This window comes from Fringilla coelebs (assembly GCF_963513975.1).
Source record: "Fringilla coelebs genome assembly, chromosome: 1".
Taxonomy (NCBI): domain Eukaryota; kingdom Metazoa; phylum Chordata; class Aves; order Passeriformes; family Fringillidae; genus Fringilla; species Fringilla coelebs.
Window position 1 is genome coordinate 122979759 of NC_140028.1, and position 17209 is coordinate 122996967.

The 17209-nt window shown below is 36.6% G+C and overlaps 1 protein-coding gene across 1 annotated transcript in view; it reads right to left on the reverse strand.

Moving 5' to 3' along the window:
* HDAC9 (histone deacetylase 9) overlaps nt 1–17209 on the reverse strand; it is a 458294-nt gene that overhangs the window by 93692 nt on the left and 347393 nt on the right. Inside the window, exons 19-22 of the mRNA XM_084203797.1 lie at nt 8194–8249; nt 7864–7951; nt 3401–3520; nt 2980–3077 (exon numbers count right to left, since the gene is read on the reverse strand). Coding sequence (XP_084059923.1) covers nt 2980–3077; nt 3401–3520; nt 7864–7951; nt 8194–8249 — 362 coding nt within the window. The remainder of the gene's footprint in view (nt 1–2979; nt 3078–3400; nt 3521–7863; nt 7952–8193; nt 8250–17209) is intronic.

Consider the following 17209-nt stretch of genomic DNA (forward strand, 5'->3'; position numbering starts at 1 on the left):
ATAATAACTGGTTATGAGCTGAACTCTAGAGACAGAAAAAAAGCGCCTTGGTCTCTTTTTCTAGGGACACTATAATTTAGAAGGATCTCTGCTGTGAAATTTGACAGTCAATCAAGAGATAACAAGCTACCTAGTGTCAAGGCTGATGACACTTCAAATATGTGCTTGGCACAATTCTAGGATGAAATTAGGGCTCTGCTTGTGAGAAAGTGAAAGCTATGTGTGCTCGCTGGAGAGTTTTAGATTATTTTAATGCAAATTTCTGAGTTCCTGAGAACTCAAAGGATTAGGCTCTGGAACCAGCAGGAAGCCTCGGCTTCTCTCCAAGCAGGCTCCACCCATCTGCAAACTTACTCACACCTTGGTTACACTGGAGAGGACCTTCACCAGTACCCTCTCCTGCCTTCACTAGGGAATGAATACTACCCAACCTCTCTGTCTATTGGTAGGTGTATAGAGAAAATATCTCCATTTTCCCCCATTTTTCTCTTAAGACTGAAGATGTTCAAAATTTGCTCCACAACTTAGTTTGGACCTTCTCTGTAAGTCTGTCTATAAAAGCATGTAATCTAATATAAAAAACAAAATCATGTTTTTCTGTCTCTGAAATTCACTTGTTTTCTTAAAAACTGACTCGTAAACAGAAACTCCAGAACGACAGCTGATTTTTTGGGAGAGCATGGCAACTCTTGTATTGATTCTCTGGACTTTTCTGGACTCTTGCAAGTCTCACAATTCTGTTCTGGAAAAACTGAAAATTTAGGCTACATCATGTGTGATGTTTTGGATAATAATCAAGGGTAGATTCTGGCCCATGGATAAAGTGTCTCTTTACTAGGAGCTGTAAATTTACCACTCAGACCAGACCTACAGAAACAGCTATCTGGTCTGTCCTAAGCAATTCACAAATTTTTGTATCCACCCTTCTAAGTTGCATGCTGTTTACTTCAGTGATCCCCATTCAAAACTGTCATACCAGTCATACTAAATCCATGTCAGAAGACCTACAGAGGGCACAAAGCCTGTGATCAGGTCAAAAGGGGCTGAGAGTGTAGGGAAACATTTCCTGTTGCTGCTTGGAGAAAAACATTCACATTCATTACAACATTAATCACAAAGTTAAATGGATGCATTTAAAATAGCAACATTAAATTTTTCACCATCAGCAATTTTTTCAAAAAGGAGAATTTACACTTAAATTTGAATTTATTTGCCTTAAAAAAATATAATTAAGTTTATGTCTGCATATGATTAGTCAGAGTGTAGTAAGTTGCACAAATTTTATTTTCCTGAATAGTCCTGCTTTGCTTAGGAACAGAGACTGAAAATCCCTCTAACTCTGAAGCAGAGTGATAAGCATAGCAGCAATACTAGCTGCTCCAAACAATTTACTAGTGTGCCTTAAAATAGAAGTGTGAAGTACATATTTGTAAATGCACTATTAAGCCCAGGTATTTCTCATCAGGACAGCAGGGGTACCAATTATGGTTACAGTCTCAGTATGTGAGTCTTCTGTTGAATAAACTGGGACCACCATTCTCTGCATCGTTAGATGGCCACATTACCTATATCATTAGTGGGATGGTTTGGATCCAAACCAAGAATGTTGGGGTGGAAATACCAGATATATTAGTATCAGACACTACTACCAGTGATTTGAACCATTCAGTACCTTGACTTATGTAAAAATCTCATGGAAGTATAGGAAATATCTTGGAAAGAGCTTGAGGCACTACTGAGTGTAGAAAATTTGGAGCCTGACACCATTTGTTTAGACTCTTTTTAGATACAGACAAATACAAATAAAATTAAAACTTTTTTCACAACAATGGGATACTGTGAATGTGTAAGGCTATTTCTCTGACTAGGGCTTAGACTCTGATTTCAGGTGTGTTGTTTATTAGAAACTCTGCATATTATTTCATGGGCTGCACAGAAGTTCTTTGGAAAAAAACCAAAAACCACACACACAAAAACTCCAACAAACAACACAAGAGTTTAATTGGTTTTTGTGGCGTATTTTCTATGGAGAATAGTCAAAAACTGTACATGGTAATTGCACTACTTCAAACTAAAGGTCTTGAAAGACATTAGAGATTGGTTTTCTCATTGCCTTTATTGCATATAATTCTTTTTTAAATGAAACTCCTTTTCAGAGGTGTATCATTTGCCCAAATTTAAAAGATGAACTCTCCACCTTCCCTAAACTTCACTAAACTCTTCCACTGGATTGTTTTACAGTGAAAGGAAATGGTGTATCTAAGACAGGACACTGAAACTCTAAAAGATAGTGTTTTGGACTGTTCTTATCTCCTCTGGTCCCATGAAAATAAGACTTAATAAATAATGAAGCATCACCTATGAAGTAATAAAATTTCACTTATGAATGAGATATTGAGACTATTCAAAGAGTGAGCAAGGAGAAATACAGCATGCAACATTTCCTATCATTCTTATTGCAGTATATCAAATTATTTATTTTGATTTAATAACACTTTACTGCAATTTTTAGAAAAAAATCTAATGGTCAAATCTGTGAGCATCATAATGAGTCTTTTAAGTGAATGAAGAACACTGGATTTAGACCATTCTTCCGATTGCTTTTTGTCTGCTCTACTGGCATGCAACTGTGATAAATGTGAATGTGAGGAGTAATTTTCTTCTGCCTGGTATAAATACTTACATTTAAATCTTACATGTAGAGAAGTAAGCAAGCTCAAAGTAATTTTACTGGCATGACATAATAATGAAAACACAAGTGACCAATTAAATAATTAGAAATTTTTTTGTTGATTCTGCATGGATGATCACAACTATTAAATGACCCGTTTTTTAATTTACTAAACTCTCATATATTGGGATTCCAGGATTAATCTATTTTCATCATGGATTATTTTCCTGACTTTCAATATTACATTAGCTGTTATTCATGTGCTTTTGTTCTACAAACAGTTTTCAAGACTCTTAAATGGTACCAACCTGAATGCTGTGAGATACTCAACATCACCCATAGGAGGATCCAAGCCACCTGTCCAAGCAATATTAATGTTATACCCTTCACCAGGGCCGCTTCCAACCTGAAAAAAAGAAATAAAATGCCAAAAAGAGAGAAAAAGAGGAAAAAGGAGGAGGAAAAGGGAAAGAGGAAGGGGAGAAGAAAAAATGTATCAAATGTGCATTAGAAACAAACATCAAACAACATGTCAGATCAGCCTTGTTTGACAAGGACTGCTCTGGGTTATGCACTTGTTCTCCACTGGTCCCCTGCTCCCAGTAGACAATTTGGTAATCTGGTGTAATTTAAAGAACCAGAGAAGGACAAGAAAATTAGGGGTAATCATGCAATGCAATTACCTGAAAGATACAAATAAAAATGGGGCTCTAAAGAAATAAACCTAACCTCATTTGGGGCTCCACTGCCGGGGAAGAAGTTGCCTTCATCATAGCGATGGAGGGAAACATACAGGATGCTGGGGTCAGCATAAAAAGCCTGCTGTGTACCGTTGCCATGGTGAACATCCTAAAGGAGAAAGAAAACAGATGACAAATGTAATAATGTCCAACTCAGTGTAGAGAGCTCAGTTCTGCTTTCTTTTACACCCCCCTCCTTCTCTCTCTCTCTCAGCTTCTCTCCCTCTCTCTTGCCCTCCTTTTGTCTTTCCCTTTCCCCCTCCCTTAACCACCCCATACTTCCTGAACTTTCAGGCAAATTACTCTTTAATGCACTCATTTTTTAAACTGGCTTCTAAAAATCAGGAAACCATAGCGAGCGTGCCCTGGAGACTCCAGATGAGCAGTCATTGAGAAATCCCAGTCCTTTTGTACAATTAGATATTTATACACCGGCTCTTTGTACTCCTTGCCTCAGTGATGGAATCTAGCATCCTGTTTTATGGAGGAATTTTATGACTTATTAACTGCCAACAGTTCATAACCCCTCAGGCTTAATTAACTAGCCTCATTGGCCTCTGAAGAAAGACTAATGTTTAAACTACAAACTAGTATTTTGCAGAAGGATCTATGGTTTACAGAGCTTTTTCACAATTCTTGACAGAACACTAAACATAAGAGTATTCATTGATTTGCCAAGTTCCACTATTGAGGTCAAAGGCTCTGCGACCAGCTGAGTAAATTGGCTTTCTTGAAACATTCAGTTCTGTTCAGTCCCTCAGCAGTTAGATCCACATCAAAAGAGATGCCAGATGCAGAAAGGACTTCATACTTCATTTTTGCAAAATCATGACGGCAACAGTTGAAGACATAGGAATATGATCTCATTAGCTATTAAATCATCTGGCAGATAGGATGGTGCCTTCCACAATCAAGGAGTGACCTTGGTCAGTCTCCATATTTCAAACATTATATAATGACAGTGAATAAAATTCTGTCTTTAAATAAAAGGCTGACAAAGAAATGCTGACAGTATATCTATAAAACAAAGGCTGATGATGCAGACATTTCCTCTATTTTTAGTTTGTTTTCACAGTTCACTACTATTCTATGTGGTTAGACACACAAGAATTTTACAAGTGAAAATGGAAAATCCACTTGCCTTTCAGTAAAAGAAAAGTTAAAAAAAAAATTTCTTCAATGACATTTCTAAGAAGCTGAAAAGTTATAGATATTTTTTATTTTCCTCCTTTAAGCCATCCCTTAGAAATTTCTCATTTAGAGAATTAATGGGGAGAGACAAAGTATGCTGAATGGCAACACTGTCACTGTCATCCAGACTGTATTTATTTTACAAATGCTGTGAAGTCTAAATCCAATTTAGTGTCCATGAAACAGAAGTCATATTCTCCTCACTATGCCTACTCCAGGAGGGCTCAAGTTGTATCTCAAGGTGTGCACTGCCAATAGCACAGCAAGCACTGAACATTGCTTGTCCTCCTTGCCAGCTGAAGCTGGATGAGTTTCATCCACATTGTTTAGAACTCTCTACATTGATTGAGTCCTATTTGTACTGCATTGTGCTTGACTTAGACCTCCTCTGGGACCTCTGTAGGGTAGTATTTTAAGAGTTTCTTTTCTTTTCTATGTTGAAAGTACTTGAAACAACCTGAGGATGGAGTTACAGCCCAACTGTGACTTAATGCCAAGGTTAAATGTAAGACATGAGACATGCAAAAGAGAACACACTGGTATGAGGCTGTTGAAGATTTCAAGGCAACCAGTCTAGTGTTAGATGGTTCTGACTGGCAAATGAAGTAAAAGCTGGCATGCAGACTAATCCCAGAATCCCATTCAGTCTTCAGCTGTGACAGTTAATTGGTTTACTCCAAACCAGACTCAAATCCTACTAGTATGAATGCAAGTATGGATGATCCTCAAATGAGGATTTCAACAACCTGACAAGCTATGCTGGGCACATAGATAGATCTGCAGGGACACAGCAGGACTTCACTTTGTTATTTTAACTAGTCTTTCTTTTCCATACATATTTGGAGCTTTAGATATATTCTTTCCGTAACAGTTTCCAAAACAGAAGGGAAAATGTTAAACGGGCATAGAGATATATTTTTCCTTATTAGTTTTTTTATTATTCAAATCTCAAGCTAGGTTTCTTGTTTAAACTTTGGTTCCACTAAGAGCTCTTTTTTGAAGAGCAGTTAATGTCTCTGATTAGACAAAGGAATGTGTTCTTTAGGACTGTGGATGTTAGCATGAGGGAAATGAGTTCATATTCTGCCCTTAGTAGATCAAATGTATTCAGGGTATATAAGTCAGTTCAAAACCAGAGATTTATGCAAATGGTGGAATGAGGAAAAAATACAGTCAGATAGGTCTTTTATTTTACTGTATAAATAGATTAAATAGATGAAGGGAAGATTGACAATTAAAAAGTTAAGAATTTATATATGAAGGCATGTAGCAGCTATGAAGACTACACTTTGTAACTAGACTACACTTTAGTGTGTGGGATCAGATATTGCTTTTTAATATTTATATTGTAGTAACATGTATAGCTGCCAACTTGCATGAGGTCCTGCTGTGCTAGTCACTATCAAAATATAATCTTAAAGGTTAATTTCAAGTCTAACATCTGTAATTCCATTCTTTCCTTCAGATGCCCCAAACTCTGTTGGTGGGAATAAAGATGTCACTATTAACTTGTTCATTCATTCAGTTTGGCATGTGATTTATCCATAGTTTGCATGCATAAGAACTTTTCCATATGAATTTTTGTACATCATTGCTCTGACCATGGAGCAGACTAGGGACTGGACTGCAACTGCTCCAGCAATGAAGTCATCTGTGTCAGCCATATATTTCTTTCTTTTCACCCGCTGAGTTATTCTGGTCAATGAGACAGTTGCAGAAAGGCTGAAAATTCCCTATCTTACTTTCCTGGGTAAAGATAGACAGCTTCACAGGTAATCATTTGCACAGGTAATGATTTGCACATTTAACCTTGCCTTGAAAAACTGAAGCTGAATTTCAAAGTGCTTATTGGCTAAGTATATCAAAGGGAAGTATTTTGGGTTTTTTCCCAACAAGGCAAATATAACATTTACAGGCAAAAAGACTTAAAAACATTCACAAACTTTGAGTAGGCTTTTCCTAATAAAAAATGAGAATAAACAGAGAGTTCACTTTTGACCAGAATTTACAGCAACGAACTGAAACATTCAAGTCAGCAAACAGACATAACATACAGTAGAAGTGAACTTTTCAGAAATAATATTTTCTGGCAGTTTATAATTATGTTTCTAAATGACAGCAGAACAGTCTGAGAAATATTTCAAAAACATTCTAAGAATATTTAATCTACACATATACTTAGTCTGCCACTCATTTTTCACTTACCATTCCTTCTCCCACACTCCCCCCTTCTCTGCTTCTCTTCAACAGTCAGTACGCATATTTAACTGAACAAAAGTGCTAGATGGTAAGGCCATGACTCCACAATAAGATTTAATTATGAGTGCAGATATGAACAAGATTTAGACTATTAAGCTCTGCACTTCAAAAACCCTTTAACATATTTTGTCTTTAAATCTTTTATCACCTGCAAAAATTAATTAAGTGCAGATGTAACAGGTTAGGTTTTGATGCCAGGGTTCATTTCCTGTCTATGCTTTGTCAGACACCCTATTACACCTCGTCATGAACTGTAGGAAAACAAAAATGGTGCTCATAAATCAGCATTCAACTTTCCTTGGGCTGTGCATTGGGCTGATCCTTTGAGTGCAAGGCAGAGCTCCAATTCATTATTCATGAAAATAATATAGCCAACATGCCAAATGTCATCTGCATTTAAATAATCCATTTATTAAATTTATTAAGTATTGTGTAAAAATGCCTTCTATTAAAATACAAGACTAATCCAATGAAGTGGATTTTTAATCACGTAGGTTTTCTTCAGGGAACCACCAAAACCTGGAATACATGACAAAAAAACTTCTTGGGGGGAATGACCTGTCAATTTGTTTAATAATATCAAAGTTATACAACAAGTAAAATAATTGCAAAGTGGGCAAAGTGTTCAACTTTGTTACCAATGCAACAAAATTCTTTAAAGAATATCTGACTACTTAAAGTTTCTATTCTGTAGGGAAAAGTAAATTTGGGTTCTGTAGGGTTTTTTTAACAGTGGAAGTATCAATTCATTTAAGGACCATAAAAGTTGCCCTGATCTGTGCCTTCTTCTCATTAAATTGCAGTTAACACCATTAAAGTGAAACATAGATGTTTATAGCTTCAGTACTGCCATCCTGGCTTTAATGAGTTCCCAAAATCAGAGGAAATGCACACCTTTATTACTTGTAGGTATTAAAAGCAGGAAAATCAGACTTACAAATACAAATTCATTATCTTTCATCTAGATGCACTTTGAGTGTGATGCTTGCCAAGAATACATACCAGATCTACAATCAATATCTTGCCTATATTTAGCTTGTCTCTCAAGTATTTGGCAGTAATTGCAATCGAATTAAAAAAGCAGAACCCCCTGTGGAATAGAGAAGAACAGAAATAAGAAAGCAAATCAGTCAGGAAAACAGCTATAAATAATGTTCAGAGCATTTTAAAAAATGCTATATGATCTCTGAGGCCATAAATCTGCTTCTGGGAGTACCTAGAAAGCCTTTTCAGTCATCTGCTAGCAATTACAGTTCTTCAGAGACATGCACAATGCAGGTGATTGCCAGTAACCCTAGTGCTCCAAGATGGGCAATATTCCCTGGTACTTACATGGCTGTTGATTCTTCAGCATGATGGCCTGGGGGCCTTACAACAGCAAAGCCATTCTGTAAGAACAAGATAGGTTTTCAATTATCAGCTTAAAAAAATACTTGACTCAGAGCAAAACAGAGCAGCAGGCAGATGGGATTGAAATCTATTAGAGTTTCTTGAGCACTTTTTCTATGCAATCACCCTTTCATAGTACTGCCAGAAATAATACTGTTGAGAACAGTGGCAAATAAGCTATTTAAATACACATATGTGCATACATACACACACACACACAACATGATCTAAAGAGGAGGAAAAAGGCAGGATGAGAAAGCCTTGTTATGAATTCTGCTCTTTAGAATTTGTATTTAAAACAAAGATCATCTAAGATCATGTAATCTTAATTTGCTCTATCATGAGATGCTTCAAAATAGAAGTAGCTTAAGGTATATATTTTCATGATTAGCCATTGTTGACCTTACCTCTGTATAGACTAAATGATAAATTCAGACCCCCTCACACACGTAATTTCCATCAGTAGAAAAAAAGATGACAATGAACACCCCATATTTCTGCAAACCATAAATTACACTTGGGAACCTGCCACGCTTGCAAGTTAATAGATTCCCTGAAGTCAATTTCTAACACACTTTCTGGAACTCTGTGCATTTCATAAAGTACAGCAACTAGGATCAGTGATGACCAAGGAATTTTTTGCCTCTGGAGTCACTGAAGATAAAAGAAAAATGGATTTTCCATCCTTCCAGTGTGGGTATGGTAAAGGGAAAATGTAGAAGTTCTGGCAAGGTAGTTCTATTCAGAAAGTCAGATTATATGTTCAAGAAGCAGTGTCTCATAAGGTTATGTGTCATATCAAATTTCTCTTACAACACTTAGATTCAGGAGCAACACCACTGCTTCATAGTACTTCCTCTTTATTTCAACTACCCAAGATAGTCCTTCTATTCAGTTATATATATGCCATCAAACGAAGACAATTACCATATACATAAAAATAAGAAATTATAATCTGCCCGTGAGATATCTGCCCATGAGATATCTTGTATTTTCACACAGCTTCACACAAACATTACATGTGTATGTGTGCCTGCATAACCAATCAAGCATTGTATTCTCAGAGAGGAGGGGATGGGAAGAAAAAGGTTGAAAGGTTGTAATACTTCTGTATTTTATTCATCAGTATTAAAGTATTCCAGTTTGCTATACTAAAACTTGATACATGTAAATGTTTCAGTCTTCTCTTACCTGAGAAAAACACAACAATCATTAAACTTTCACTCACACTGGTGTAAATACAGAGGAACATGGCAGTTAACAGTTACATTGGTTCCTGTGAATCTGTTTATTTACAATCATATGAATGCATGGTTTGTGTGTACCTGTGGAATTGCCTACCTATGCTGCTTCACTGACATTTATTTATAAACAAATACTACCATGTTGTCTTATTTAATTTGCTGCTAGATGTAATCCAAGCCGATAGCTGCCAAGTTTTGTGGAGCATGGCCAAAGTTCTATCAGAGTTCAATAAACTTAAAGTACAATACCAAGGGAGTGCATGTGTAATAGTGGTTCTTCCGGCCACCACTTAAAGGATCTGAGGGATCTGACATCATGACTTATTTTACATTAAGTGTCCAAATTAAAAATACAAACCCAAACAAACAAAACACAACAATCCAATAATTAAAAGGCACAAAACCTATATATGTTAGTATTCATGCAGGCATTCCTGGGGATGGAATATAAGTTTCCTATAGATCAAGCACACCAGAAAAAAAAAAAAAGGCATTATGGACTGCACTAATTTGCAGAACTAAACCAGCTTTAGACTCTCAGCAAAAACTGTATTCTCTATCTTTCCAAAGATTTTTTAACATTTTCTTCTCACACAAAACATGACTTAGAGAAGAATTTGACAAAGAACTCTTTTGTAGCCTTTATGAAAAAACAAAGCATACTGATGAATATTGGGATAATGAGCTGAAAAAAGACTCAGCAAAGAGGGTATTACTAGAGAAAGAGCATGATGCTACCTGCATTTTCTTCTCTTGATATTTTTAGGAATTTGGAAAAAATCCATGAAAGGCTTACAGCTGCCCCTGCTCAGCTAACAGCTCATTATCATCTAACTTTATCAGTATTCCCAAAAGATCAATATAATTAAGATGATTATCTCTAGGAGGATTTCACGGGGCAATATAGAGACAGAAAATATCAGCACTGCTGTTTTTGACAATATGACAGTTACAGTGTAGGCTTCTCTTCTGTTCCCTTTGACAAGACTCTTTGGAAGCCCTGTTTTATTACATCTAGGTAATTTCTGGAATCAGAGCTTAACTATTACAGTTCTCCACCAGCACAGAGGATATTCACAACAGGGTCGTGACCACTTTTTATGAGTTTTTACATCACAAAAAGTTCAGTATTCACATGGGAAATTTTCTTATTTTAAAAAATACTGAATATTTTAAGAAATAGTGTGCATATGTTACACTGACAATAAAATACACAGTTGAATTATACCAAACACTGAAAACTAGTTACCATACAGAATTATTGGCAACTTTTGTTCAATTGGTAAAACACTTAATTTCTCCTACTTTCAAACTTTGCATGAACACAGCATGCATTAGTACAAAGTAACTTTTTTTTTTTATTTAGGCAATTTTAAATACCAGACAGTGAGCTCAGCAGACAGTAGAACAGTAGACTGAAAAGCAAAAATTTGCTTTAAAGATAGAAAGACTAACACAGAGCAATATGTTGAAAATGAAGCCAACACACATAAATTCAAAGCGTTTTTGTACAGATCCTTATTTATATTAGGATACAGACACCTTTATAAGTAGACAGAACATTAAACTGACTGACAGACATGAACATTAGAAAAACGATTCATGTCTGTGCCATTATGTGGTTACCTTTATTTAAATTTGAGGATTAAGAATAAAGCCTGAATAGAGATATTCTAAAATCTGTGCATATTTGAACAACAAAGGAAGAGAAGTCTGCCCAGACTCAGTTTACACAGAAGATCGACTGCAGATAAACCTGCTGAGTTGGACCTTTAATGAAAACTAAGACAAATGTTAGTCTTTTTCCACAGTCAGCTAAGTATACTCCTCTTTCACGACTCTAAATAAGTAGTTGGATGCTTGATTTCCAAAGAACAGAGGTGTACATCCTACTGTGGCCTTCTTGTCTTTGGTGGTCAACTTAATCCCCTTCTGTAGTGTTCTGGGTTACAGTGTCAAGCTTGGGTATGTACTGTGCCTCTCCATGAACCTTTCCAAGACAAGTACTCAAGACAATACCATAACATGAGTGGACAATCCAGGGCTGAGAACTGACCATCTATTGCAGAGTTCCACTGATGTTTCTATTATATTACCTCCACACAGGAGATAAAACTAGATGCAGACAATTTTTCTCTAGGGCAATATGTGGTCCCTGTGGCAAGGTGTGAATGATTCTTCCACTCATATGACAGTCTTGAGAAGCTTGTTCTGCCTAGATTCCAAGTGAGCCAAGAGTCACCTGAACAGTCAGGTACTCCAGGTATGGTGAGAAGCCTCACTGAAAAGCAGTGCATAGTAGTTTCAGCCTAGTACTACCCTTGGAAAATCATCTGGCTTTTTGTAGACTTCGAGAAAGCCAGTACCATGCAAAAAGTAGCAATAAACTACAGCAGGTACTCCAAGGGCACTTACTGAAGTAGAAGAAGACTCAAGTTCCACTTCTTTAACATGAGGATGAATTTGTATTTTTTTTCCCACACCACTTCGCATATTTAGATTATGTGGTCCATAAAATAGATACTGACACACATCTTTTCAGTCTAAGTTTTCTAACAAGAGATCTGGACTCATGCTCTTCCCCAGCTTTTATTAAAACACAAAAAAATTTGTTAATTAATATTAGAAATTGAAGGTCTTCCTGTATTTTAAGCTGTAAACCTCTGTATGAATGAGCAATGACATCTATGTAATCTATTCAAGAGGCAAGAGGCACTGAAAGAGCAGAGGCTTCATATGAAAAAACCCTTTTACTGTGTGGGTGACCAAGCAATACAAGAGTTTGCCCAGAAAAGTTGTGTAGTCTCCATTCCTGGAGATATACAAAAGCCATCTGGACATACACCTAGGCAACTACCTCTAGGCAGCTGTATTTGAGCAAGGGAGGTGGACAGAATCACCTCCTGAGGTCACTTCCAACCTCACCTGTTCTGTGTATTTTAGATGGAGACTGGGTAACTGGGGGTCTGAATTCCACACTTGAAGCTCAACTTCCTCCTAAGGTTAAGTGTTGGAAGTTTTTAATTCCTACTTGTCTAAATCCCTTAACCTATCTCACAGTTAACTCTTAAAACTACCAGTGCTTAAACAGGGCAGTCTTGGACATGCACTTGTTTTTAATAGAAAGGTCCTATTTTTGCTTCAATGTGCACAAGTTTCAGAATGAGAATTATACAGAAATGTATAATACAACATTATACAGAAATGTCCTGTCAGAATTTATATTCCCTGAGTCATATACATATATATACTCATATATATATATATATATATATATATATATATATATATATATATATATATATATACACTCATATCCTTATAAAATCATATAAAAACCCAATTTTTTTGTATTTAAAAGGTGGCCCATACAGTGTAGCTCACAGGCCTAATACCTAAAGTGGCCTTAGTGCCATCCTTAACTCTGCCATCTCTGGTGTAGCCAAGGCCTAAAATAACAAACATCAGGGCTGTTTTAAGTCTTGGCTGCCTTCAAGAATCCACTTGCAACTGCTACCAGGAAGAAGATAACCATATTCTTATCCGTGCCACATGCTGTAAGAGAATCCCAAGCTATGCCATCCATCAGGGAGGGTAAGCAAGTGAATGAGTGGTGTAAGGCTGAGGAAATCCTTGGGCACCTGTTTGGGGACAATTTTACAAGCTACTCATACAGCCAGAGCAGGAGTCGGCACTTGGCCCCAAGGGTCTACGAATGCAGGAACAAGAAGCTGTGATTTAATAGAGCAGTATTAGCAGCATGTAGATTTGCCAAAAAAACAGTAATGAACATGAAGGAATATTATTTTGTCTTGCAGAGGAAGCTAGTAGAGGCCAAGTACACAGAAATGGACACTAAACACTTAACTTTGATGGAAACAAAGAGTTCCCTATCTGCTTTCCTGTAGCCCTAAGTGGACAGCATCAGAAAACACACATGAAAAGCTGGTGCTTGCAGACTAGTTCAGATACAACCATGACGGCCTGTTTAGCCACAACTACTGTTAACTATATTGGGAAAAAAAGCAGACAAAAGTATTCTAGTACAGAGTGGTCATGGGGGTAAGCCATGTACCACACATATAATTAAAGCTGTCTGATTATATGCAATAATAACAGTCATCCACCTATAAATAAAACCATAATTGCTGGGATAGAGTATCTAATCTAAGAGATGGTTTAATGCGAAATTTTGCAATTTTTCTAACTTTGTAAAAGCAGAGAATACAAACGACTATCTAAAAGATTTCATTGGTAACTTTGATTGAAAGCTTTTATCAATCATATCTTTATGATTAAAATAAGTAAAATACTAATTCATCTGTTACTGTTTCTTACACGCATGCATTGTTCAAAATGCTGTGGATGGGTGTGGAAAAAATGCCTCTTTTTGTGGCTGTCTCACATAGCTTGGAATTTTTTTTAAAGCAAAGGGAGATTTTTATAGGGCAGAGGGTCAAAAGGTAGAAGCAAGGGTAGGGAAGAGATTGCAGGAGAAATACTGTCCAGGAGGCACCTGGGGACAGAGCACATTTCAGGAAAGGAGATTTTTGTAGGCAACCAGAGGAGCTGTGTGGGGTTTTGTGTTGTTCACGCAGCCATGCAAATTTGCTGGCCTAAAGCTTCACCAGAGGAAGGGTACTATGGGACTAGGGAGACATTTCTTTTCTGCTCTTTTTGCTTATTTTGTCTTTAGAAAGATAAATTTGTTGTTGTTGTTGCAAGAAAACCCAGCAATAGAGCTGTGAAATATGGCCGAAAGATTTTTATTTAGAATACTTTTAAAACTAGAAAACTAAGAACTTGGGGGGAAGAGGAGGTTGATTAAGCTAATTATGTTTATTCACTAGATTAGTACTACTTATCACATGATGATTCCTCCATAGCCCTATGTGACAAAGGCCTTGAGAACAGTAAAAACCAAGTTCATTTGGAATGAGAGCTTCAAGTTCAATTTAAGTCATCTATGGACTGTACAAGACACCAGAATAGCAACGACCAAATTCAGGAGGTTTACTTTGGTATTGATTTAACCTGACATATCAGAAAGAACAATCCCAGGAATGTATCAGATTCTGGTTCAGGGGAAACTCATTTCAATTGCATTCATTCTGTTAAATGACCCTTAGCTACCAACAGGGCAACTTTACATGTTTGTTTGTGTGAGTGTGCATGTGCACACCCACATATGATAAGGTAGAAAAATGGCTTCTGCTTCACTTCATTCAGCTGAAGTGGATATTCAAGACAGTATAAGACCATGCTTTTAACTTATGTGCCTTTCTTCTTGAGTGTTCTTTTGAAAAATTGCTTCCTAATTCGCTCAAACTTTTTTTTTTAAGCAAATCCTACCAGCTCTTCACAGTATTTTGTGTAGGTCTCTTCTGTTTCAAGTTTGCCAAATTAAAAAAAAAATATACATCACTACATGTTTCTATCACAGAGAACAGTGCTACCATCAGCAAGATTTACATATTTAAAGGATATGCAAAGTAAACTAAACAGTAATCCTTATTACAAGTTCTGTATTTAAAATACTTAATCCTACCTTATAATAGTAGTGAAGGGGTCATCTGAGGCTGAAGAAAAATGTTTCAGCAATGTTCCTTTGTATTTTCAGCAGTTACACATTCTGCTCTGGCAGTGAGTTAGCTATGATGATTGAAAGTCATCTCCCATTGGGAGAATGACTCCTATCTCCCCTTTGGTAACCTCTCCCAAAAAGAGGTTTTATTAGGTATACTCTTTTTAAATTATATTTTTTACCTCTATAATTTTTATTCCTGCCAGTCAATTTAAAGATATTGAGGACAGACCAACAGAGAAATGTACAATTTGTTATCAGAAAATAAGACACATTTAATGTTCACAAAGCAACACAAAATAAAACTATCACGAGAACAAATAACATTTTGGAAGACATTATTCAACGAAGTATCATTACTGCAAAATTATCAAACTAACCTAACTGAACTCCAGCATTTTAAATTTAGTATTAACCATTTCATAAACACCTAATATATGGCAACAAAACAGTTGGCAGCATCAACATAAATAATTTGGTTAACAGAATGAAAATATTAGCAACCTAAACTCTTTCAGGAAAAATAAAAATAACAATTTCACAAGCTAAGTCCTAAAGATAAGATTCTTTACAAGTTCTAAGAGTTACAAATGAAATCTGAAACTCAAAAGACCACAGATGCAGAAACTCTCCTTATTTTTCTCCCAGGCTTTTCTAATGTGTGATTTGTAGAACCTCTGTACTTGTCCAGTTGGGCAGCAGGAGGGACATCCCTGCTGTGCAGGACAGATGCAGAGGCAAGGGAAGAGTCTCCTGGAGCACAGCTGCTTGTGAGTGAAGTAGCACAGCAGCAGGAGGAGAGGTGAACTGAGCTGAGCATCACAATGGATGCAAGGGAAGCACCAGGCCAGGCAATGTGAGAAGGGAGCAGGACAGCACCTTACAGTGCCACATCCTTTGGCAATGAAAGAGAGCAATGAGAGCCTCAGGAGACAATTCCAGAAAATAAATGCTCTTTCTATGCATCTTTTTGGGCGCTCTTTCTGAAGGTGAGATCATTAAGTAGAGGCTAGAGACAATGATTTCCAGGTTCCTGAGATACACTGCATGCAAGAAATCATATGCAGGGCACTACGTCTATTTCTTTCACAAACACTAATATATCATGGGATGTCTCTTATCTGATAAAACAATTTATTGGCTATAGTTAGGACTGTGGTGGAATTCTATTCACCCACATATTCCCCCCTTCAAAAAGTCTGTAGACAGGCAACAGACTGTAAGAAGCTTTCTACATAAACCTGTTCAGGAAATGAGAAATGACCAAACATAGATACATAAAAACAGACAGACAGGAGAGGTGTGGCTCTGATTCCACATAACATAAATACCTCATTGTGCATCAGCAGCTTTCCTAATTACAAACAGCTCAAAAAAAGGTAACCTTCATGCAATAATTAGGCTCATCTCCTACTGTAAAATTGCAAAGAACACATTCATCAGACATTTAAATAAATTAATGAAAAAAGGAAAAGCATAGGATTTGACTCAATATTCAACATCACATTTGTAGTACTATATATTTCAGTAATGGTGTGATTCTTTATTAAATACTACTGCAAAAGTATATCAAATAGATATTAATTACTGTTCATGATGTCATTACACAGATCCACAGAATGCTTAATTTTAACAATTGTATATAATTAAATAAAAAACATCCTGATTAAGACTTCCCAGAGAAGTGGCAACTTGTCTTAATTTAAAAAACAAAACAAAACAAAAAACCCAAAAAAACCCCAACAACAAAAACCAACCAACCCCACCCCCCCCAAAAACCCACACCAACCTCACCCCAAAAAAAAAACCTGCACCACTGTTAATTACTATTGTGGCTATTGTTTTACATCCCTAGTACTGCCACACTGATGTTTTTCCAAGTGATCAAGGAGATCAAAGAAATCTGATGTCTCACAAGGGGTCTGAACTACAGCAAAGAGAATTCCTCTTAATTCCTTGTCAGTTTTTGAACACTGTCCAAATCAGATGAACAACATCTTGCTGTTCTCAATGAGACTTGTGTGCAATGGGACTGATTTCTGAGTCTCAGGAAATTCAGAATAAAGTAAAGAATTTTTTGCCTTGTATATGAGTTTGACTCATGCCCAGCTCTGTAACGGATCTCCCAATT